This window comes from Semicossyphus pulcher, unplaced genomic scaffold, assembly GCF_022749685.1.
Source record: "Semicossyphus pulcher isolate SPU_LCO1_2020_fin unplaced genomic scaffold, fSemPul1.0.p SCAF_15, whole genome shotgun sequence".
In the NCBI taxonomy this organism is placed as follows: Eukaryota; Metazoa; Chordata; class Actinopteri; order Labriformes; family Labridae; genus Semicossyphus; species Semicossyphus pulcher.
The window spans coordinates 14233308-14257647 of NW_027211659.1; the positions used below are offsets into that span (position 1 = coordinate 14233308).

The 24340-nt window shown below is 43.0% G+C and overlaps 1 protein-coding gene across 2 annotated transcripts in view; it reads right to left on the bottom strand.

Annotated features, from left to right (window-relative positions):
- The window catches only part of LOC138592146 (plakophilin-4-like), a 79019-nt gene that overhangs the window by 20550 nt on the left and 34129 nt on the right, over window positions 1-24340 (bottom strand). Inside the window, exons 3-9 of one of the 2 annotated variants that reach the window (XM_069662805.1) lie at window positions 23059-23171; window positions 17423-17457; window positions 11586-11711; window positions 10952-11145; window positions 9839-10415; window positions 8411-8437; window positions 2140-2292 (exon numbers count right to left, since the gene is read on the bottom strand). In XM_069662805.1, the coding sequence (XP_069518906.1) occupies window positions 2140-2292; window positions 8411-8437; window positions 9839-10415; window positions 10952-11145; window positions 11586-11711; window positions 17423-17457; window positions 23059-23171 (1225 nt within the window). The remainder of the gene's footprint in view (window positions 1-2139; window positions 2293-8410; window positions 8438-9838; window positions 10416-10951; window positions 11146-11585; window positions 11712-17422; window positions 17458-23058; window positions 23172-24340) is intronic. The other variant, XM_069662806.1, reaches the window with a different exon arrangement.

Consider the following 24340-nt stretch of genomic DNA (forward strand, 5'->3'; position numbering starts at 1 on the left):
ACAGCAGAGCCAAAGACACTGGAACGCAAATTATAAACAACATGATGCAGCTTTACAATTTTACTAGAACTCTTTGGATTGCATTCCTCGTCTTTTCAGCCAAAGATCTGTCGAGGATATTTCTACTTAGCAGAAAAATCGTGCTCCCTCTTGCAAGAAAAAGTACAGTGAAGGCTTCCAGGAGACCAAAGAAATCATGGAAAGCTGGTCGCTTTAGGACATGAAAGAAAGATCTTCAAGCAAATTGGATTTTTCATATGAATCACCTTTTATAAAGACACCGAACCACTTACCTTTCTCTATATAGCAGGCATGAACATATTATAGACAGGGGCTTCTTTAAAACACCAAGCAGATCTCCAGTGTGCCAAGTAGAAAGCTGAATAAAGTGTGTGTATCTGTGCAAACTAAGCATAGGTGTATCAGAGGCGCCAGGGGATAATGAGACGAGAATGCTAACATTAGCAGAGCTGCAAGTGAGCGAGCTGTGGATGTGGGTAACCAAGCTGTCCCCTGGCCTCTCCAGCCTTTTTCTCATTCTCAGCGTGACACTCAGGTAATGGACTCCTTTGTGGCAGGATGACATATCAGTACCTGCCTATTAACTCATGTCTCACCCCTTTTGCAGCCTGGCAGTGGAGGAAAGGTAAAGAGAGAGGGGGACTGAGAAAGAGAAAGAAGAAGAAGAAGAAGAAGAAGAGAGAAAGACATAGCACAGCGCGAAAGGGCAGACGGACAAAGAAATGGTGTTCTCCATGAGTCAAGTCGAGATTAAGTGGAAAACACTTTGAGAGATTTTAGGACAAAGGGAACAAAGTGCTCTGTTCAGAAGTGAAATGAATATGTTATGAGAGAAGAAATACTGCTCATCTCGACCTGCATGACTCCACTGCATGAAGATACAGAGACAGCACGGGGTGAGGGGAAATAAGAAAACAGAATGGAATATGTGGTAGGTTTGGAGACAACTTGAAGTCTGATCTGTTACACAAAACACTGTGCATTCGTGTTAGCTAGAGTTCTGATTTCTACCTTTTTTTGCACCACTTTAATATTGACAAATATGTTGCAGGGTGACACACAAAGCAGGAGGGAGGGAATGATGACCAATAACTATTACTTTTTTAAGGGGATTAAAGACCAGCTGTATTAAGACTTATAAAATTCTCTGCTTGAAACAATAAATTGTGTCTGATATGTTTTTTTCTGCAAAATACTTTTAATTACCTCCCAAGCCATCTCCTCCTTCTCCCTCATTAAAAATTCCTGAATCTGCATAGTCCCCGCCCACTATGCAAATTTCCAACCGTCCCTGCCATCGTTTAGTGGCAACTTGTTGAAACTTATTTAGCGTGAAATGTAGTAATTAGTAGGAGCAACTTTAACGTTAGTAGTCAGTAGTGAGTTTGCAAAAATTACGATGACGGTTACAGCTGGCTCGCGCATCACCGAAGTGGTTGCCATAGGTTGCACATAATGATATGCAAAGCGTTGCACCGTCCATTAACGGGATTGGCTCCTTAGGTTTGTGACGTCTCAAACCTGCCAATCTGAAAACGTGTTGTTCGGCCTGTCCTTGGTGCACTGCAGTTTAAAAGCAGACAGGCCCAGCCATGGAGATGACTGCTTATCTTGTCCCTGATATGTCTTGTAGCATATGAACAACACCACATGATGAGATGTTTGCAAGGTTAAACACGGGTTTTCACTGGAGGGGGTCTTTAAACAATAAGTTCTCTCAAATTCCCCTTCAATATCATAGTTTTTTACTCATTTAAGCTAGCTAGGTGAAACATCCATCCATCCATCCAGCCATCATCTATACCGGTTATCCTGTTCAGGGTCGCGGGGGGCTGGAGCCTATCCCAGCTGTCTATGGGGCGAAAGGCGGGGTACATCCTGGACTGATCTCCAATCAATCACAGGTGCAACAGCAATACTTAAACAGTACATGCTAATCAGGGCTGCACGAATGGCATTAGGGATGTACAATTATAATTTATTTTTTTTGTCCAATCACATCGTGTCTTTTTGCCAAGGTGTTATATTGGGGTCCTGTCCTTTGTAGATGTCATTGCTTTAACATTAGTTTACCAACTTGCCTGCAGGCTTTTACAATATAAACACTGTGGGACCAACCTGAGGCGCTCCTGTAGAGGGTGCCCTGCTGGTTGTGGCTGGGGCTGCGGTACAGCGGGCCCTGGAACGTCCGATCCTCGTAGATTGGTGCAATGTGGCGGTCCGGCGACATGGCTGACCTTAAGTCCTGACTGGCATATGAGCTCCGCATTCCTGAAGATGTAAGAGAGAGGTGAACGGATAAGTGGTCGAACGATTACGCAGACAGTCTCATAACTGAAGTGTCAAAGGTTTGAGCCCTGTGAGAGCAGAAATCTGCCAGTCAACTCCCGTGTGTCCTGTCAAAGTGTCAGTGAGCGGGACACTGAAAGACTTTCAGCTTATTTCCTGTAACTATTTCAAGATAACAGTTTTGTCAAACATCTGATACATTCCAGAGTGCAGAAATAAAGGGAGACGGTGAGAAGCAGGACAGTATGTTTGCTTTATGATACTTTTTTTTTAACAGCAGGCTTTTATTAGATTTCATTTTAACCCACTTTCTAGGCAGCCATTGATTTGCATGTATTCTGTAGGGTATAATAAACAGTTTTAAGAGACTTGATAACTGGTTTAATTTGGTGATCAATCATATTAAACAACACGTCTCCTTTAATTACTGTCAAAGTTAATATCATTGTTGCATTTTAATGTAGTTGGTACTGCATTACTATAAGACAATAATGCATCTCGGACAAAAAGGATGTGGAAGTGGATGTGATGCTCACTGTGACCTCCCTCCAGCTTCATGTTTAAGCTGATCGTCTGTGATGTATACATGCATTATTTTCAAATGAACAAAAGCAATTAAAAAAAGGTTATAAAGACCTTTCAACTAACCGTTTGTCTGTGTGTAAATGTTGATCTGCTTTACATAAAGTTGGCATACAAACTGTGCCCACACACCAGACCTCTGTCAAATACATTTCAAAGATATGCACCAACTGGAACAGGGAAAACATGAAGCACAAGGGGGTGGAATAACAAGCCAGGTCACCATGAATTACATTTTCTCACCGCATCTAAAGACTTAACAATGTTCTGTGTGATTTTCTGTATAGAGCTATCGAGACAGGAAAAACAAAGCTGACTCGAGAGAAGAATGGACGGCTGTGTTGCCTTACAGTACGCTGTCTGTTGCGATTAAAAACAAGACTGACGTCCAGAAAAGGGCCAGTTGAACACAAACATACACATCAAAAAGCATTACAGATAGACTGACAAAACAGACATCTAGCCAAATATTACATACTGCTATAAATGTGTAAAATCAGCCACTGATGAAGGTAAACTAGAGCCAACAGAGGACTGAAAAGACTGAGCCAATCAGAGCGTGGCCAGAGCAGTCGTTAAGAAATCTGTAGACTCTGTAGGTAGGGACTTAAGAGTTTAGGCTTCATTTAGGATGCCAATTGTTCTGGTTTCCTTTTGTACTACGCTTGTAGACAGCTTGACCAATCATGTATCAGCAGGCTGCGACGTATGCAGGAAAAGCAGTCTGTGTGAAGAGCAAAAGCAGGCGGAACGTGATGCTCCGTAATGACATCCCGGCTCCCCTCAGCGTCCATATGATGATGATTTAGAGTATTATCTACATGTAAGTTCAACTAACAATATGTTGTAGATCTAAAATTCAACTTGAGATAAATTCCCTTGATCGTTCAGCGTTCAGATTTCCCGACTCCCTCAAATGCATCAGAAATGATCGATCCGACCTCCGTTCAACAAACGAGCATTTTAAAAGTACTTCTCCTCTTGAGGACAGACCTGACAAAGCTTCATTTGGACTTTTTACTAATCTGCATCATGATGTTGTAATTTTGGCAAAGGTAAGACCCGTTAATAACAAGTAAATCTTTTTCTGTAAACAACGCAGCGCGTGGAAAATGAAGTCTTGACAGGAAGTTGTTCATCGCTAACCGCTGCCTACACGCCTGACTGTTCACTGTCGTCCCCAGAGGCTATATCATCGTCAGACCATAGCTGATGGGATCCGAGATTGCAAAATGTGTGAAAACTCTTCTCTAAACAAGCCACAGTCTAACATGACGGGAGTAAGAAACACAGGTGAGTACTCCAATTAAAACTCCTTTCAGCAAAGTCACTATAACCACATGCTGTGTGGGCAGCAGGAAGCAGAAAGTCCTGTCTGACTCAGATTCAGTCCAAATGTGGAACAATTGCTACAGAATGAGGCAATTGGACCTTTCATATAACGAGGACCTACAGCATAGAGACTCTTCTTCCTATCGACTTCACTCCCTTACCCAGCCAATAGTCTCGTATAAAAAATATTACATTATCTAGCACAAACTCAGAGTCAGATGTTTGCTGTTTACATTTAGTTCTAGTGTCTACTATAGCCCGTAAAAAACATCTAGGAAACATACAGGATAGAGACCTGGGTTTTCAGGATGGGAGGGTCGTATCCTGCAGTAGTGACCATTAGACGGGGTGCTTTCACAGTCGGTGGGTTAAACAGAGAGGTGAGTAACTCCTGCCTCCACTATATGCGTCACACTTCCAGTGAAGCCCATTGCAGCCAGACTTAAAGAACCCACTGGTCTGCACTGTCCCCAGAAGAACAGTCGGGTTATTTTTATCACTAAAAATTGAATGTAAGTCTCTGTGTTTGTCTCAAGTCTCACATCAGTGACACTAACTAAACTGTGAAGCCCGGCGGACCAGCATACAGTTGGCAAATAACTGCTCATTGCACATTTCACGAGCCTCCAAACGTCACTTGGGTTTTCTCCAACTGCGCGAGCTCAGGCGGAACCGACTAAATGAGGGATTCTTGTCACAGTTTGTGACGGAGGAAATTAATAAATAGGAATGTTTGCATCCTTTGGGAGCAGAGGGCCTCGGGGGGGGCTAGGCGAGGGAGTATTTTAGATGCAGATAGCTGGCTAGACTGAGGCTGACCTCACTCAGGGATCCTTGGTTCCTATAAATGAGGCTGTGGTAGCCAGTTACATGCTAAAGCCTTTATTTCCAGCAGTCAGTGGAGTACTATTTTCTGTGTGTGTAGTCTTATAGAGGGTTTTGCTGCATTGTTAACAACAGGGTCATTTCTCTACAAAATAATAAATCCTCAAAAAGCGTGCCCTAATTATTCAACAGGTACAACAGCACTTACCCGCCTCCTCCCGACCACCCTGCTTCAATGGGCTTCTCTACATTGTTTAATTCCTCTGCTGAACATCAGTCCCACTCCTCACCCACTACCAGGTTGTTTCTCCATTGTTAAAGAATTGCCTTGTGTAAAAACCTGCCATTTCAATCAGCCATTCAATAGAAATTATTTTCCCGCACTGTTTAATAAAAGCAATGAGCCACTTAATGCAATGCTTTTAAAGCAGCTTAGAGGGTTTCTGGCACTCCGGGGCGAGCGTCTCTTAGCTTTCAGCGTCCTCTCTCGTGGCTTTTTGCTAAATGAACCATTGTAGTTCCAAAATGTAACGTTTACACTACTTGTGATGGGTACTTTTGAATACCCAAGTAGCCTTAAGGCACAAAACTTAACTAACATATAAACAAGTACTCTGTAGTTGGCTGGCATGTTGTTTTGCAGGGTAGGTATTAAAAAGGAGTAAAACAGCATAATGCAGCTGGATGCTGTAGTGGCACACTCAGAAGCCTTTCACTTTGTGGCAGTGCGCACAATAGCCACTAGCAGCAGCTTGGCAGGAAATCAGTTCAGCGTCTCTTGTTCAAAGGTTTCAAGGGGGTGAGGATATAAGAGAAAGGAGGTAGCGGGAAGACGTAAGAAAAGGCGGGAGCAGCGGAGAAGAAAGCAGGAGAGGATATGAGAGGTGGGGGGAGGGAAAGAAAAGATGAAAATGAAAAGAGGGTTAATGAGGCCGTCTAGGACCACCAGAGACTTCTCATCCCGTGTAAAGCCCGGCTACACGAACGGAGCTTTTGGCACAGCTGTGACCAAGTGCGAGGGACAGAATCTCCCAGGCACAGGAGCCTTCATGCGTATCTCTTCCTCTCAGCAGCCCGACTCCTGAAAGTAGCAACATTTAAAAAAAAAACCTTTAGGAGAAGACTAATCCGTCTGTCTTCAGTATTCTACTCCCCCGATAGAGGGGCTGCAGTCACTTTTAAAAGCATCTGCAAATTGTCAGGGAGAAATAACATACTGCTGTCTATTGAGGATGAATGGCCCACATTCCTGGTGCGTTATAGTCATTTAATTCTCCCCCTCAGCCCTCTCGCTGTGACTTTAACAGATTACACTTGGCAGAGGCTAGATGAAGGGCGGTGGCGGCTTGGCGCGCGCTTGCTCTGGAGAAACAAACACTTAAATGGATGCAGCTGACTGCATTCCTCCACTGAAATAATTCTCAAAACCCCTTTCCAAACAAACAGGAGAACTGGCTATAAACACCAGAAAATCGTTACACATAAAAGTAAGAATAGCTGTAAAAATAGAGAGTACCATGGTTAAAAGTGCCATGGTGGCTCGGCTGTCAGGCTGAGAACATGCAGGTATGCCATCTCCCCCTGTTCTTTCTTTGTCCCACTCTGCTCTGAAATGGACATTGAGTGTAATGAGCACATCATTAGGGACAATTTGTCTTCATTTTTCAGCAGGAGAGGGGAAGGTATGACTTCCTGCCAATGACAGTTGAAAGAGGGGAGCAGGTGGGAGGTAGAAAAAAGAAAGGAGGGGAGGGAAAGTGAGACGAGCACAAGATAGGTAAAGACAGAGAAGGAACAGTAGTGTGCTAAAGAGAAAAAAGGAAACCACAAAATGTGACAGAGCAAAAGAGAAGTGAGAAAAGGAGGAAAAAAGCATCCTTTAATACATACTGACAGAAAACCCCCAACAGCAACAATATCAAGGTTAGGCCGTCGGATGGCGTTTGCCAAATGCTTGATATTGCGCCTGATCGTGTGATCATCCCATTTCCTCCTACTTTGGATCACAAACCCTGACAAATAGCTGTGTTAGAGGTAAGGCTCCACTGAAGTGAATGTGAGAGAAAGGGAGACAGCAAGGGGGGGTAATATAGACAGGAGGGAGGGGAGAGGAGTGAGAAAGAGATGAAGGAGAAGAGGAGGACATGGGAGGGATGCAGAGACAGATGAGGACCATGCTGGTGTTTCACTGCTCAGAGGACAGACACTGAGACCCATTTGTGTCTGCTTGAGCCACCATCACTCAAAGCAGTGTGACATAACTGCCTGCTTACAGGAATCTGAAAATGAGTGTCTGAGAGGAGGGCAACACATCGACAGAAGATGAGTAGTTCTGAGAGGTCACACATCGTCTGTGATTTAGAGACTGTTTAGATTTCTAATGACGTTTAAAGGAGCAGTTCGCGCCTAGAAAAAGCCACTGTCAGTGAAAGCTGGTGTTCTCTGTAATCGATAGAAGCAATAATATTTGAAATTGGTGCCATAGCTGTGGAGAAAGTTGTGCAAACAGCTTGTGGTTTCGCCCATTCTACATTCCTACAACACCCAGCGTGCATTGCGCCCCTCCCTCTGAAAGGAACGGCCCAGCAACAGAGCTCAGAGCGGTACAGAAACCGAAATATGACGAAAGGTCTATAAAATCTTCGGGTCTGCAGTCTACATTTCAAACCTGACGATTTTGAACGAGACATGACATTGGAGGCCTCCCACTAGATTGAGGAAGTGTAGTTTAGCAAGCTCCCTGGCCTCCACCAGATGACGCGTTTTACGTAGTCTGGCGGAGGTTTTCCAGAGCCCATTGGAGAAGCGGATAGCGTCCTCCAGAAGCACAAAAAGAAATTGCAATTTTTCCTACCATAATGACATAAGCTCCCCATAATAGCATGATAGGATTGAGGTTGAAAATCGGCGAACTGGCCCTTTAAGAGCATATTCATATCTGTTACAGATGACCTGTATAAATGAGGCAGATAAACACAACAAATTGCTAGCACTAGCACACAAGCTAGCACCGAGGTCAAGAAGTGGTTCTCTTGATAGCTGCAGCAATTTCCCCTGTTTTGCATTTCTTAGTGCCTGATTAATGCAGGATTTAAACTTAGAGCAACATGTCTCTTGAAATTCAAATTCGATCGACCCTACTGTGAAGAAAGTGTAAATAAACCACAGTGAGAGTAGCATGCCATCTTACAGTTGATCACCACAATAAACACAAATGGTAAAAATGATAAAGGTTGAAGATGAATATTTGACCAAACCAATCCAACAATACTGTATGTTCACATGCAGCACCTTCATGCAAACACAATACACCGAGGATGTTTGGAAACCGATGTCACACAACAACCAAAAAAATGTTCACCTTGAACGTCATCATCAACCAAGGCGTCTGAGGATTTCCCCAGGCAGCAGGAAGTCAAGCAGAAAACAGTCACTTAACCTTGTAACAATAATACAGGGATTTGCTGAATAAGGCAAACAAAAATGTTCTTGGATGTTACGGAGGGAACCTGCTATCGACTGTTCGAAATGACTACTTTCATTTCCTCCCCCGGGCTGAAACACCTTCACCTATCACGGAAATTACAAAGGTGTGATTATGCGGTGTAATAACTGTGGTTTTCATTATTTGTCAAAGCTACATTCTTATCTACAGGAGATGGCTTAAAATGAGCTCCGGCTGGCCTCTTCCTTTTGCTGTGGAGCAAAATTGAATGGCCCAAGATGTGGACGCTACATTTTTAGGGAGAGAAAACATTAGGCATCGCTTGTTTGTGCCTCTTTCTACTAAAAAGGACACACTGGCAAGAACAGTTATATAGCCTCTTCACTCTTTTCTTAGTGAGTGCCCACGATATGGCCTTAATCAGGCACTCATGAAAATAATGGATTTGGAAGGAACTCCATTATGTGTGGAAATGTCTTTTTCTACCTCCTCATTTATTTCAAGAAATATGCACATCTCCTTTTGAAGTTTAGGCTTGTATTTATCACTTAATTGACAAGCCAACTAAAGCTGTCTTTGCATTTACAGAATAAATACTTTACATGTCATATGAGCTACAATATAAGGATGCTATATTAATTTTCCTCTCCTTTTGTTGACTTTAAATTAACTAGGATTAGGAGTGTTTTTTACTCTTTCAGCTAATATTTGTTTTCCTGCAGGAGTCATGTTTTGGCTTCACTCCAGGAAAACCACCTCACAGTTATAGTTTTATGAATAAAAAGCTCTTATGTGACAGCGTAGAAAATTATACTGCCGTTTTAAATGCTAGGAAACACAAATTACATGTAATGTGATGTATATATTATTACATGTAATTTGTTACTATGTAATAAATGATTGCATTAATGGCTTCTTGCATATTATAACATTTACATCTCTCGATGAAGGGTTTTATCTCCATAAATGCTATGTTATTAATGCAAAGGGGTATGACTCTAATAAACATTGTCATTACAACACTGTGTTCCTCCAGTGGTTATGGACAGAAGTGGGAGTCCTCACACACACACACTTAATATGACACACAGTGATTCACACAGCTAAGCACCACTGCAAAAGAAAGGACAGCGAGCAGAACAAAGAGAAGAACATTGTGTACTTTTGTTCTCTCTGATTTGAGGAAATATTTTAGGACTATATTTTGAATAAACACTTAAAAAAAAAACTATAAAGACAATTGAAAACAGTTAATATGTACTGATCTAAGAGTCTGAGAGAGCTGCATTGTTGAGCTAAAAAATGTAAATGGAAGTGCATGAGTGTGTGTGTGCATTTGAGCACCTGTTAGGCTGTCAGGTCGCGTCATCCTCTCATAAATGTCATAACTCTGGGGTCCATAGGGGTCGGTGTTTGGGAGCATGGAGCGAGGCAGAGTGGAGCTGTAGTGCTGGGGCACTGCGGTCATAGTAGCCCTGACCGGAGACGACGAGTGAGTAGGCTGCTTCGTCAGTGGAGGGTTGATGCCGTCCACCATTGTCAGAGGTGAGCCCATGCGGCCCGACGACGACCCCGCAGAGGCCTGATAGGGCGAGGTTGTTCGGCTGGCGCTGCCTGATCGCGAGTTCGTGGAGCCCATGCGTCGCAGTGCAGCGGGGGAGTTTTTCTGAGTGGAGTAGGGTGAGCCACCGCCGCCGGTGTTACTGGTACGCTGGGCAGAGGGCAAGGTTGAGGAGAAGATGCTGGAGAGGGGTTTGGGTTCGGTTACGATGGGGGAGCCGTAGGCACTGCCAACTGGGGTACGCAGGGAGCCACGGGCGGGGGATATGCTGCTGGCGTAGGCTGGCGAGTGAGAGCGAGAAGGCACTGAGCTTACCCTCCGCATAGCACGGCCCGGCACTGCTGCTGTCACTGCTGGGACCTGCGGGTCATACAGAAAACAACAATTCATCTCTTCAATCCTTAAGGAGTTATAAAATCATTAATAATCATGTTGTATTCTCTGCTAAGAATCGACGTGCTGACACTGACATGCTAAATAACACAGCATTACATAAGCCAATTCATTACAAGGCATGACTTTTCTCCAAGCCATATTCATTTCCTTCTTTCCACCCCCCCTCTGCCGTGTGTCACAGCCATTTGGTTTCTCAGTGGTCGTGTGTACAGCGCTGTGTGAAGCATGATTATGTTGCTGTGCTAAGCGCGCTGTGTACCTTCTGTCTCTCTAAGCTATACATTCATAGAAAACACGTACCAGCCTTTTTGTGCGTTCCTCTTTTGTTGTCATGAATTAAAAGCTTAAAGTCAGCGATTTAATTAAATTTCCTCCTCCTGAAGGTTGTGAACATGACAGTTTAATTAAAAAATATACGCGTTATTCAAATGATAGCTCGTTACAGATATATTTTGAGCTTGACAACAGCAATATGTTGTTTGTGCAGTTGCTGGCAGTACCTGTGCTGAAGCCTGGCCCTCAGCCCTGGCGTTCCTCACCAGGGTACCAGTGCCGGCGCCAGGGAAGGAGTGCTGCATCCTCAGCTCGGCCTTGCCCAGGTTCTGGCTGCTGACGTAGCCGCTGCTGGCATCCTGGTAGCCACTGTCCGAGTACGAGTTCATCTGAGTCGAACTACGGGAATTCCCCGCGGACCCTAAGAGAGAGTGACAGAAAAAGATGAACAGAGAGAGAGAGAGAGGAGAGGGAAGGGACGCAGGGACAGAAGATAGACACGTCATGAATGGTTTCGTAATAGACGTGACCTTTACCTTGACAGCATTACTAATGACAGCAAGGGGAAAAATGTTCTACCGCCCTATGATTCAGTGTGCCACTGTACATCATTCAGCCTTTCATCAGCTGTTCTGAAGGGTCAGTTGTTATCAGTGACACTCAAACTGTCAGGTATCAGTATGGAAAAGACAAAGGTGCGAGACGAAACAGGCTGTCTGTATCATTAAAGGAGAAGTGGAGGAAAAGGATTTGCAGTTGAAGAATGTCCTATAAATTTAGTGGGACAGGACTGAGGTCAGAAAACAAAGCTGCGAGTTAGAGACAAGAGGGCTGCAGAGGATGGCAATAACAGACCCTCACTTTCATGGAGGGAGGACTGCTCCGGGGAGTACAGAGGCACCTGCTCTGACTCGGTCCTGATGCGGTAGCAGGGCGACCGGGAGCTGTCAGTCATCCGAGACTTGGTGTCCCCTGAGGCGGAGGCATCTGCGGAGACAGCAGAGAAGGGAATCAGACACAAAGGAAGAGCTTTGAGTCTGAAACAATTACAGAGTTTTGGCTTCGGATGGAGGGCTTATAATAGTAGTTTCAGCAGTCAACAATTTTTGGAATTGAGAGGAAACAATAACAGACAATAATTTATGCAACATTAGTTTCCTGCTTGTGTACCGTTGGAGTCATTAGATTTAACTGCCATACTAATTATGGAAGGCAAATTGGGTAGCATGTCACTTTAACTACCTATACAGCCGTGCTCCAAATACTACCAGTGCTCTACATTTCCCTGCATCCGTCTCTCCTCGTGCATGACAACCACCAGTGTGGCAAACAGGAACTGGAATTAGCCGTCTAATGCCCCTGCACACATTTCCACATAATCACAATCTAGTTAAGCGTGACCAGTGTCAATGGGTTACTCTGCAATCACTAGAACAATAGGCAGCAAGCGGAGGGGAACAGGGAGGCGAAACATTGGCTGCCAGGGTCTGCCTGCTTAGCCGGTGTGAGACTGAGAGGCTGAAGCAGCCTTGTTGCCCAAGCTGACCTGTTGAAAAAATGTCAGATGTTGACGACCTAGCATCTTGCACTCCCACCTCCGAGGGTGTTTGCCCTTTTTACAGATGAGATTCAAGTTAGGAGAAGTTCAGTCCCCGCTTTCCTTCTGCAGCGATAATGCAACTTCAGCAAGTGATTTCCCCAGACTGGCCCTTTTTGATTTTTAAGGGGATTTTTTTTTCCAAACTTGACATGGATTTGCTTTAAATGCTGATAATAAATATAGTCAATTGAAGCATTAAAGGGCTAAGTGTGTGCTATAATGACAAAGAAAGCTGCATTCTCCTGCTCACTGAGCCATGCTAGCAGTGTCTACGTGTACCAGGATGCATAGCGTGAGCTTCGGCATCAGCCGTAGACTCTGCCTCAAATAAACACAGCTTGATATCAGAGTAAGTCCACAAAACCACTGACCTCATATCTTATAGCTTCTAGCGGGTTCACTGTTCATAGCATAGTTTCATAGCTAGTTTAAAATACAAGCAGGGGGGGAGACTACAAATCCAACCTTAAGTTCTTCTGGGTCACCAACTAACTCAAATGACTGTGCTGGTGGTGAGAAGAACTGATTTTTTTAGCAGCGCCAAGCTGAGCCTCAAAAACAGAGAAAAAAATCAGCAACAAGTGAAGGCGTTTTTTTATACTATATACCTAATATACTGTATATACCTAGGATATATATGACTAGCAAAGGATAGATAGAGATAAGGTCGAAACACTGAAAAAAAAATGGCTGCATGCATTCACAGATAAACAACAGGAAACTGTAAAAGTGGAATTATTATCAAAGATATACTGGACAGAATTCAGGGTGGATTTATGTTGTTTTGTAAGAGGCCTCTGCATCATGAATCTTATTGAAGATTAAAAATATGTTCTTCGTGCAATGTGATTTTCTTTATGTATTCATTCAATGCATTTAAAATGTAGCTTTGACCATATGAAAACAGAAATGCAATTAGCAGCGTAGAGTCGTCACTCATGATCAAACTACTTGTGCTGCTGTTAAATTTGCATTTGTCTATGTTTTTGTTCATTTTAAAGGTGCTTTCTTATAGTTATTTAACTATAAGTAAGTTAACTTATAGTTATTTTTAGTGCCTGAAACCGCTGGTGGGGGGTAGGTTTCACAGGAAGTGATTAACTGCATGCTGCCTTTGTTTACATTTTTCCCGGCAAAGATTTACAGTGAGTGATACATATGACTGTTAAAGAAAGCAGGATGTTTTTTTGTTAAAACCACCATTAAGAATGTCCAGGACAAATTCAGCAAAAAGATAAGAGGTACAGTTTTGTCCACAGGGGGCGCCAAAATCAACACAAACTGAAAGTTCCTCACAGGAGCTTTAAATATTTTAAATAATGTAGTTATATATACAGTATTATAGAAAACTATCTGGAAAGCAGCAACTGCTTGCCTAAATAATATGCAACTATATTGCTGGTGACAGGGACCAGGAGAGACGGCGTGTCACATGACCAAAGACAAACACAATATGCATAACTTCAGCCGCCTGGGGTATGTACAGTAACAGGCCTGCCGGCCCATGGGGCTTGCTTGGGCTTGGCGATGGATTAGAAGGATCACATTCAAGATCATTAAAATGTTATGTGGTTATAAAAGTAACTCATTAAAGTATTTACAGTAAATCGAAACGCTCTGTGAAATCAGAAAGCATATTTAAGTCCTTTAAGCACAAGCAATGACATAACTGAACAAGTCTTTTGTCTGCTTCTGTTCTGGCAGTGACTCTGAGCCTGGCACTCAGTGTGTCGTTTCAGACCACAGGGTTTTTGTACTGGGCCTTGACCCTGTTTGATAAATGAGATGCCAGAAAGCCAGAACAGAGGAGGAACAGGAAGAAAGGGAGAAAGCAAGAAGGAGAGAGAAGCCCTGTTTTTCAACACATTAAAGATAAAACATTGCTAGCTTACTAGCGTATGGCCTTTGCCTTTATTGGAGAGGAGAGCTGAGGAGAGACAGGAAATATGGGGGAGGAAAGAGTGGGGATGACGTGCACAAAAAGGGCCGAGGGTCGGACGGAGCACTGGACCGACGTAGCAAGGACTGAGCTAAAGCGGGGCAGCCTGAAGAGCAACTGTGATGCGTCAGTCCCCGAAATGATGTTGATTTCAAAAGGATATTTATACATAATCCACTGTGACATCTGGAAAGTTTTTATGTCCACTTTAAAAATTGGCAAACCGGACGAGATGTCACGTAAAGGAGAATTGTCAGGATTCCAATGCTAATTTTGAAGTGAGTAAGGATGACAATACATATTTAGAAGCATATAAAAGGACCACAGCCTTATCATTTTGAACCTGCCAGGCATTTAAAGGGCTAAAGACAAGAAAGAGAGAGATTATTGCCATAGTTAAAGAATTAAGAAGTTGTTGGAGGGGAACCAGTGATGAGCAAGGAAGGTGTTTTGGTAGATGAACTATGATGGCTACCAAACCCGTCTTGTGTCTCTCTTAACAATGTGGTAAAGTTTGCAAAACATATCCAAATAAAAGTCATTTCTAAATTCATCTTTCTACAAATGACACAGGGCCTCCTTTTTTTGAACATGTTGAACTGACAGCATAATGACAGAGTGCATGTCTGAGTAAGAATAAGGCGCTAACCAAAAAGCGACAGGGGACAGAAACGTTGAGAAAACTTTCATTCTGGGGTGTTTGTCCTCTTTTCTCAGTGGAGATGAGGTGTGACTGCATTGACATTTCCCGGGGCTAAAAGGCTCGTTTCCACAGTAACACTTCTATCCCAAACTCTCAGACAGTGGAGACGTACAGCGGCTCAGGAGGCCAATAAGCCTCACAGACAAACGTGGCCCATTACGCTCCGTGCCACACAGCTAGTCTTTAATTCATTTGGATTGGAAAAACTACAGTGCCACATCTGACTATCATTTATCATTTACAGTACAATGAGAAATCAATACAAAGCCAAAACAGTGACTGTGATTAGTCCCAGGCTGTGTTCAAACACTAATGAAATGCATTCAGCACGGAAGTACGGAGAGGGTAGCAAATGAGAAAAGTGTGTCGTATTAATATTCCCAGTGCATTCGTACAACCATCACCCCCTATAGGCTTTTCTGTCACAATCGACAATAAAAGATTAATGACCATTTCAGAAATACCCCAAGTTTCACTATGCAATTAATAAGCCATGAAATACATTAGTAAATTCAATTCATTATCTGTTCTCTCCTGACGAACCTTCAAGGATGTGGATTGAACAAACACAGACCAAAGGGGTCTTAGAAAGATCCTCCCATCACAGATGCCGTGTGTGTGTGAGCGGACAGAAATAACTCAGATAACCATACAAACAAGAAAACGCCTCAGGCTGTTAATTACTGGAAGGATGGTTGAAAGGGCTCATGTTAGTAATGATTGTGGAAATGTAAAACATGTCTGTAGTGCACTAAACACACATTTAACCAGGCCTGTACAGACACACAAACACAGACGCATGCAACGTGTCAATTCAGGCAAAACTAAAGGATAATTCAAATGCACTTAGCTAAACGTTAAAGCCTTACTTATGTCACTACTTTATCACTCTGATACTGAACCATCATCCTCGTCCACTTATCATTTACAGTAGACCTCACAAAGTAAACCGAGAATATGTAAGCATATGGGTATTTATGTCTAACTGTGTTTACTGACACTGGCAATGGATGCCCATAGGTCCAATAAGGTATAATTAGGATTAAACAGTAACAGAAGCAGATGAACACTTTGTACAGAGGCACAGGCTGTAAAATCCACAGTAACAAGTTAACCAGGGAGAGTACGTACGCTGTAAGTGTTGTTTGAGAAATACTTCAACATGCCTAACTTTAAAGAGCAGTCATGTTTTAAGACATATAAGATGCTCTGTTACATGAAAACAAAACACGTCTCTGCCATCGTTTAGTGGCAACTTGTGAAACTCAGCTAACTTTAAATTCACTAATTAGTAACGTTGACGTTAGTAGTCAGTAACGTTGACGTTAGTAGTCAGTAGTGAGTTTGCAAAAACGACTGTTACTGTGGTGGAGGATAAAGGATAAAAGAGGCCGAAAGCAGGCTATATCCTTGCCGAAGCCAGCTACTGATCTGGCCAATGATAAGGTAACTGAGAGGCCGGCAGTGGTTAATGAGAAGCCTGCGTCTAACATAGCAACCCATTGGATGGGCTACTGGCTTGCCTTGTCATTTGCTTTCGAGGCTACACATGCTTGCACATGCATGTTTTAAGCAGAAATACCGTACATAAATTGTCAGCAAAGGATAGAGGGAATACTTTCTTTGTTGGTAACAACAAATTTAAAGAATCTAGATAAATCCTACGTGTTGACAGTTGGTGGCGGTAATGCGCCGCATTTGGCTCCAATCTGCTAATAAAATACAACAGAAGGAAGTGACCAGCCAAGGAATTAGCTAATGTAGCTAGCTTCGGCGTGCTAGTCGCCAGCCTCGGAAGCTAATGACCAGCCTAGCCAGTAGCCAAGCAGTGGTTTACTAGCTTCGGCGTGCTGGTCGCTAGCCTCGCAAGCTAATGACCAGCCTAGCCAGTAGCCGATCCAATGGGTTGCTATGTTAGACGCAGGACTTGCCACCCTGATAGAATGAATAGGCAGCTTCCCATTTGCCACCGCCGGCCTCTCAATCTTAATTTTGTCCTTTATCCTGCGCCATGTGTTACAGCTGGCTCGCGCATCGCCAAAGTGGTTGCCATAGGTTGCACATAATGATATGCATAGCGTCACCCTGTACATTAACGGGATTGGCTCCTTAGGTTTGTGACGTCTCAAACCTGCCAATCTGAATACGTGTTGTTCAGCCTGTCCTTGGTACACTACCGTTTAAAAGCAGACAGGCCCAGCCATGGAGATGACTGCTTATGTTGTCCCTGATATGTCTTGTAGCACATGAACAACACCACATGGAGATGTTTACAAGGTTAACAATTGACTTTCACTGGAGGGGGTCTTTATTTTATGTTCAAGTACAGAGTAAGGTGTAGGGATATGTTTGCCTCCATACATGTCATCCTATATGATCTGTTTGAAAGCACAGACAAAGATTTTGCGAGACAGAAGGATAGTTAGGTCATCATTGTAGTGTTTGAGTCAACATACCTGCAGTCCTCCAAGGCAGGGACTTCTCAGACGAGCTGTGTGGGGGCAAACAAGAGAAAGAGAAGTGAATAGGTGCACTACAAATCAGAGTCACCACAGTGAAAAGTGACAGTGAGTGAAATCCTCTGGAAGAGACACCTTAGGGCCTCATATACCTATGACTATGAGATACAACAGCTAGAGGTTTAAATGACAGTGCCTGAGAGTAGATCTGATGTTTACATCACAAATGCAAAGTCAGTGTTTATCAAGACCTAAAGGTGCCTTTGGTGACAGCTACTGTTATTTTCAGAGGACCTTCAGCACTGCCGAAAAAGAAAATGTAGGACTAGAAGCTGTTTTTCTGCCAAAAAGTACAAAAAAACACAGACGGGAGCTGAAACTGAGCACAGACAAGTGAGGCAAGCTCCTACAGTAAATCATAAGTGATCATACAGAGAATTCACACTCAATGTACAAGCCCACAGTGTAATCCTGACTTGCATGACAGTGTTTATTCCAGCACAGAGAGATACGCAGTCTCTAGAGAATAATGTGGGAGCATAAGGGTCAGGCCACAGATCGATGACAATTTGCTACTTTTACTCAGCAACAACACTGCGGATACCAAGCAGCAAAAACAACAGAGAGGACCTTGTGACACTGTGCGGTGACTGATGATGAATTGCGCTGGATCAGAAGAAGGATCATACTAAATGGAAAGCTCTGAGCATTTGTTGCACACACTGTTTTTAGGACCTTAATTCTGGATGGGAAACTTAGATGATCTTTGGATTAAGACATCCATGTCTGTCAGCAGGAATGCCACAAGGAAGATGCTAACGCCATCAGTTAGCTGGAGTTTTACTAGTGAAACCGCCAATGCTGGAAGTGTCTCATCCTACCACACCATATGGTGGAGCAGGCTGTGGGAGGAATTGCTATTCCAGCCATTTTTAATGATGAAAAAAAAAAGGTCTGCATCTTTAACGCTGCATTTGTTATTGATGCAAGGGGTTAACAGGAGTCCATCCTTTCTTTAACTTCCTTCATGTTGTCTTTTTTCTGTGATTATTTTTCCAGCATTTTGCCTTTATTAGACAGAACAGCTGAAGAAAGACAGGAAACGCGGGGAGTTGAGGGGGGGACGACAGACACCGAATGATCGGCAGGCCGGGAGTCGAACCTGGGATCAGTGTGTCGACGACCATCCGCACATGGGCCCCCTGCTCCGACAACCAAACCAAACCAGCGCCCCGTTTCTGTCACTCTTATCAGTCTCAACCACCAGCAACAGAAACTTCTAGAAGAAAACAAACGCAACAAATGCTGCCACCAATTACAGCTCTTGTAGGAGGCGCTCTTAAGCTACTACTTAACTTACACATGGTACCCCTGTAGGTACAATGTACCCTTTTACCAAAGAAGTATAGATCCAGCTTAAGTCCTGTTCCCTTCACAAAAAGGAATCTCACACAGAATTCTTCAGTCAAGGTGTAGATGGAAAAAGGAGGCAAAAAAACATTACACAGTTCATGCTGAAGCTCATTTCCTCTTCCTAATTTCACCCTTCAGCTTCTTAGATGATTGAAAGCTTTCGTTCCAACCACTTCTTTGAATGGAGTGTGATTTCTGTTTAATACAGTATTTCCTGTTTGTCTCATTTAATTCAGAATCTCGCCAATAATTCCTTTCTGACAGTTATTGAAGTGTAACAGAAAACAAAACAAACACCATATTTTTTGTTTGTTCAGCCCGTGATTAATTCTTGTTGAATATAATGAAGAAAAAAATCATTCTTTATAACGACACAGATTTTGTTCTTATTAAATCCTAACCTGACATTTTTATAAAATAAAAACATTTAATTATACTTTACCAGAACTAAAACGTATAATATAAAATAAATATATGTATATAGGACATCCTGCAGCACATGTATTAGACTAAAATGACTACTTTCAGTCAAAGCCTTGGCAGATGACAAATACAGAAGAGACATGTGTGTCATCTTAATGGCTACCTAATAATTTCAACTCATGTATGTGCCTATTAAAATACTTCCGACCAAGGGGAAGCCATTCACTTTCTCAGAGCCATTTCTCCACAGCTGCTTATTATAACTGACAGAGGCCGAGCAGGACCTCGGAGTCGTGGACCCACCCTTTTCTTTATAATATCCACTATTTGCTGGTCATTACTTCCAAGCACCTGATGTTGCAATGCTGCTATTTTTCCATCAAAGGTGACATTAAATGAGCTTTAAGAAGCGCGCCTGTCAGAATTTTAATGAGCACACAGGCAATTAAAAAGAGGAAGTTTTGCTCCACTGAACCATGGCAGATGAAGTTGAGGAATGGCTACCATAACGATGATGCACCATGCCTGCTGCATGCCGCCCGGCTGACTGGGTAAAGGCAGTTTAAAGTGATTGTAAAACTGCCGGAGTTGATAAACAATAGACCTAACCCTGACAGGACACTTTATATCCCATCAGCCCCTTTGGCTGGGTGGAGGTTGCATCTTTTAGTAGTTTTGCCAGAGGTCAAGTTAAATGACCACCCGCTGTATTCTTGGAGGAATGAAGGCGGTGGTCGAAGTCGGAGGTGTCGTGAAATGTAATGACTCCCATCAGGACCCTTCAGTGCGCTTTCACCTCTGCTGTCGTCCAGCTGAGCTATTGAGCCGAGCAGTGTGACCTCAATGGTTAAAGCTAATCTCCATTCACACACAAATTTCCAGTGACAGCCATTTTATTTGTCCTCCTCTGGCTTTACAAAAGGTGTGAAAATGGTGTTACATGTTTTCTTTTGAGAGTCCCTAGCAGGTGGTGGTTGGCTGCAGTCCCCCAGTGGGAAGGTGGCTGCGTTTACATTTGCTTTAATATTAAGATTATAGCTTTCAGCAGAAACGTCATTTACATCAAATACATAGGACGGGATTTGAATAATACTTGATAACAAAGGTAGGTTTCTTCTTTTATTCAACTCATCTTTAAGCTATGTGTTTGAGAGTTCTTTTATGGCTCATTTGCGCTCTAAAGACCCATGACACTGAACGTACTAGTCTCCTCTGCTGCAGCGCTGAAGCAAGGTGAAAGGAAAGTACTTAACTACTTAAAGCTGTTACGGTTGTATCCAAAATAATTAAATCCAAACTCGAAATGTAACTGAAAAGGAAACAGTATTGATTTTTGTGCTAGAAGTGAAAACACAAATCACAAACTAAATCAGTGCGCACAGGTAAGCTGGAGATATATAGTGAATTTGAACAGAAGGGCAAAGCGAAATGTAACGTAAACCATGAACATTTAACAGCATAGCCATAAATTTGTATCCTGATCCTGACACTAGTGGTTACTCATGCTTGTTTACTTTGTGAATGAAAGCTGTAAAGCAGCTTTGACGGTTGTGATTGACCAAGCCATGCACATATTAAGTGCTTAATTTAGAGCATTACAAATCCATTCAGTCGTAGTTTAAGCCTTCATATGCACTCTTTGATCTCCTGTCCCACACAGACAAGCTATTCCTGCAGAGTAGGCTTTTTATAGCAAACAAAATATAATCTAAAGATTTCTAAAAAAAAAGGAGGAGAAAACTAGTTTTTCCCTGTTTAGTGTCCTTTTAATGGATTAGTACAGTCATCCACGCAGTATCAAGAGATTGATATTATCGCCCTTAGCTGCCACTGAGGGATCAGTGAATTAAGACAATGAGCTGAACGCCTCAAAACAACAGATCTGGGTGCTGATTTTCAATGTGACTGGCACAAAAAGAAGCCTTTTCGTATTAAAGGCTGTCATTAGATTGTGTAATCAAAGATCGTGATGGGACAAACACAGGAAAGCAAGTGTTTCGCTTTCTCCAAATATGGGTTTCTGGTTGAATATACAATAAAACTGAGGTCTAAAATGCAGAACTTTTTAAAGAGGAAGTGAAAGCAAACAGCCCGGCTGTGTATATTTTCAGAGAGCTGTTGTCCGGACCTTTCTGACACCTCTCGAAGCCGTTCTATACCTGCGACCCTCGCCCTTTCTAAAAAAGAGAAAGAGGAAATTGACGCTCTTACTCCCGAGTACTGCAATCTGCTGCTGGTAGGTGGCTGCTTTTTCCAGGTATGTCGGATTGAGTGCAAGAATGCATCGTATAAGGGCTTGCTCCTTATTATCACAAAGCCAGAAGAGATCACAGAGAGCCATTAACGCCACTGTTCACCCGGTGTCATGTGTCCAGATATAACCTGATTGTATCACGGTCCATTTGAGAACAAATGCAGCTCAAACCGGCCATCAGGACACCAATATGGTGACCATTTACGGACAATGTGCTAATAAAACTTCCATTTCTTCAGACACAATTTAATGCATCAAGTTAGCTGGCCTATAGGAAGAAAAAGCCAAGGTGATTAGATGCACTGTGTACTTAACAGGCCCAAACTGAAGTACTGCTAATATATAATGGTGTCAGATCGGTGCATTGACTGACGTACTCGCCAAAGTGGCATTTAGCCTGTACACAGCTCTACACATTTATAGGGCCAAAAGTGTTGCTGATTTAATGTTTTGAAAGTCTCTCCATTATGTCCTCATATCAACACCTCATGTGTTATCATACACTTTCCAGAGTATAACACTACTACACACTACTTAAAACTATTAAGATAATTGTACAATTAGGTAAATCATTAGTAAAATACCCGCGTAATGCAGCACTATGCTGTGCCATTAAAACTGCAGGCCTTAGCAGAAGCAAATAAGCAAAAGCAACAAAGAACCATCTTTTTAATAGAGCCTGAATAATCTGACCATAAAGCAATCTCTTAAATGTCACAGTCTATTAACCTCTATTGTAATTTCCCCTGCCACTTTAAGGAATTACATTCTGACTAGACTCAAAAGATGATTCAAATATTACTTGCTTGATAAGGGCAACTATAGCTGAAAACAGCGACGCACGAATGTCATAAAAAAACACGTATTTTAAATAACCTTACTGTGACCGCTTCTGTTCTGCAGAATTTTATCACATTTCAAAATTGTCTGCATCTTTGACAAATAAAATCAAGGTAAAGCATGAAGCCATGTGATGATAGAAGGCTGGTGTCAGCCCTTCTTCACAGTTGGTCTGCGACGCTCATCGGGATATTGTACGTGGTATTGAACTGTACAAATGAACCTGACATGTCTGAGCCGCGGCAGACGGGACAGAATGTGTGGTCACTGAGGTGTGATGATCGGGGCCGGCTCGTGTCTTAGCTGATGAAGTGGGAATGAGTTCCCAGAACAAACTCAGACGCTTCGCTCTCCTTCCACACGGACGGCAGCGCTTCGGTGAGCAAACAACACTCCACTATCATAGAAGAACATAGGCTTAAAACAGACTCAAGATGAGTAGCCAGGTCAGATTATTGCACATTTCAATTGCTAACTGATGTTAGCATAAATAACAGGAGAAACTCTGTCCTTCTAAATCAACAGGACAGGAGGGCAACATGTTTAAATTTACCGTCCAATCGGATTTAAGCACACTGGGTTGCTGCATCAATATGCCATAAGGTTACACTATGGAATATCACCACTGCTGTGAAGGATGAAAAAGCCATGTGTTGGATTGTGGCTCTGTGTGTGTGTGTGTGTGTGTGCATCTTCTCATTACCTGCTGCTACCATCGCCTGGCGACTCGGCCCCGAGTCTGCATCTTTCCAGCTGATTGGCCACAATCTGCCTCTCCACTTCCAGCTCCCTGGTTAGCCGCTCAAACTGGAGCTCCTGCGCATAAACAGAGTGAAAAAAAGAGAGAGAGAGGAGAAGAAGAAGGTCAGGGATGTATTCCCATCAGAGAGAGCTTTACATACTACTATTGACAGAAGTGACAAATGTGAAGTCAATATGAGGGACGCGGAGTGACAGTTTGACAGCTTGCTCCATCGGCGATGTGCTTCATCATTGCATTTAGGTTAATGATGACACTAAATGAAAGCTTAAGGCAATGCAAGAAAAGCTAATTCTAAATTGTAATGTTGGCTCACAAGCAGCTTAAAAATATAGACTAAGTTCATTCCAGTACAAGCATAAGTGTACACACACACACACACACACACATACCCAGGCTATAAGGTACTGCCATTTTTGCAGCCCACACAGAGTGATAAGAGCCACTTCAATGGGTGATATTTAGCCTTGGTGGCATTGTTCCTATGGGAGTCGTGTAGAAATCAGCATTTGACTAATTATCTAGCCTGAGCAGGGCTATTACTTCCACAGCTCTCTAGCTCCAAGCACTGCATCACGCCACTCATAAGATACGCACAAGGTCTTTGTGCACACAAAAACTACTGCACACACATACGCACAGTCATTTGCATAACTTTGAAATACCTTTCTTTACTGCCCAGGCGGCGAGTAAAGAGTATCTGCACCTTCTATTTCTTGCAAAAAGGCCTCACTCACCATGACTCTGCACAGATGGCCGGATCCTCGCCTTGCTTTGCTTAGTTGTACCATGAAATGTCCATTACCATGGTCAGTTACATTCCTACACACACACACACACACACACACTCACACAAACCGGCTCTCAGGTTCCTTTGTGACCTGTCTAAGGAAGTTTAGTCACTCTACGGCACTAAGACCAGCCTACTTTTCACACCTACTCTCCAATGTTCCCTGAGGGCGCACTGAAATTTCCCTTCACATTGAAGATATGCTCTACTCTCCCCTCCCCCTAACTGCTGCTTTTTACCCTCCACTGCTCTGCTCTCCTCTCCTCTCCTCAGTTGTAGATATGTGCTTGGCTGCAGTGGAAGGGGAAAACAGCTTAGTCCTATTTCCTTAATATTAGGACTTTCATTTCTTCATGAGGCCGGGGTACCCGTGCAGAGCCTTCAGAAACCCTGATTATATCTTGTTTGCGTGTTGCAAACAACATAAGATAGCGC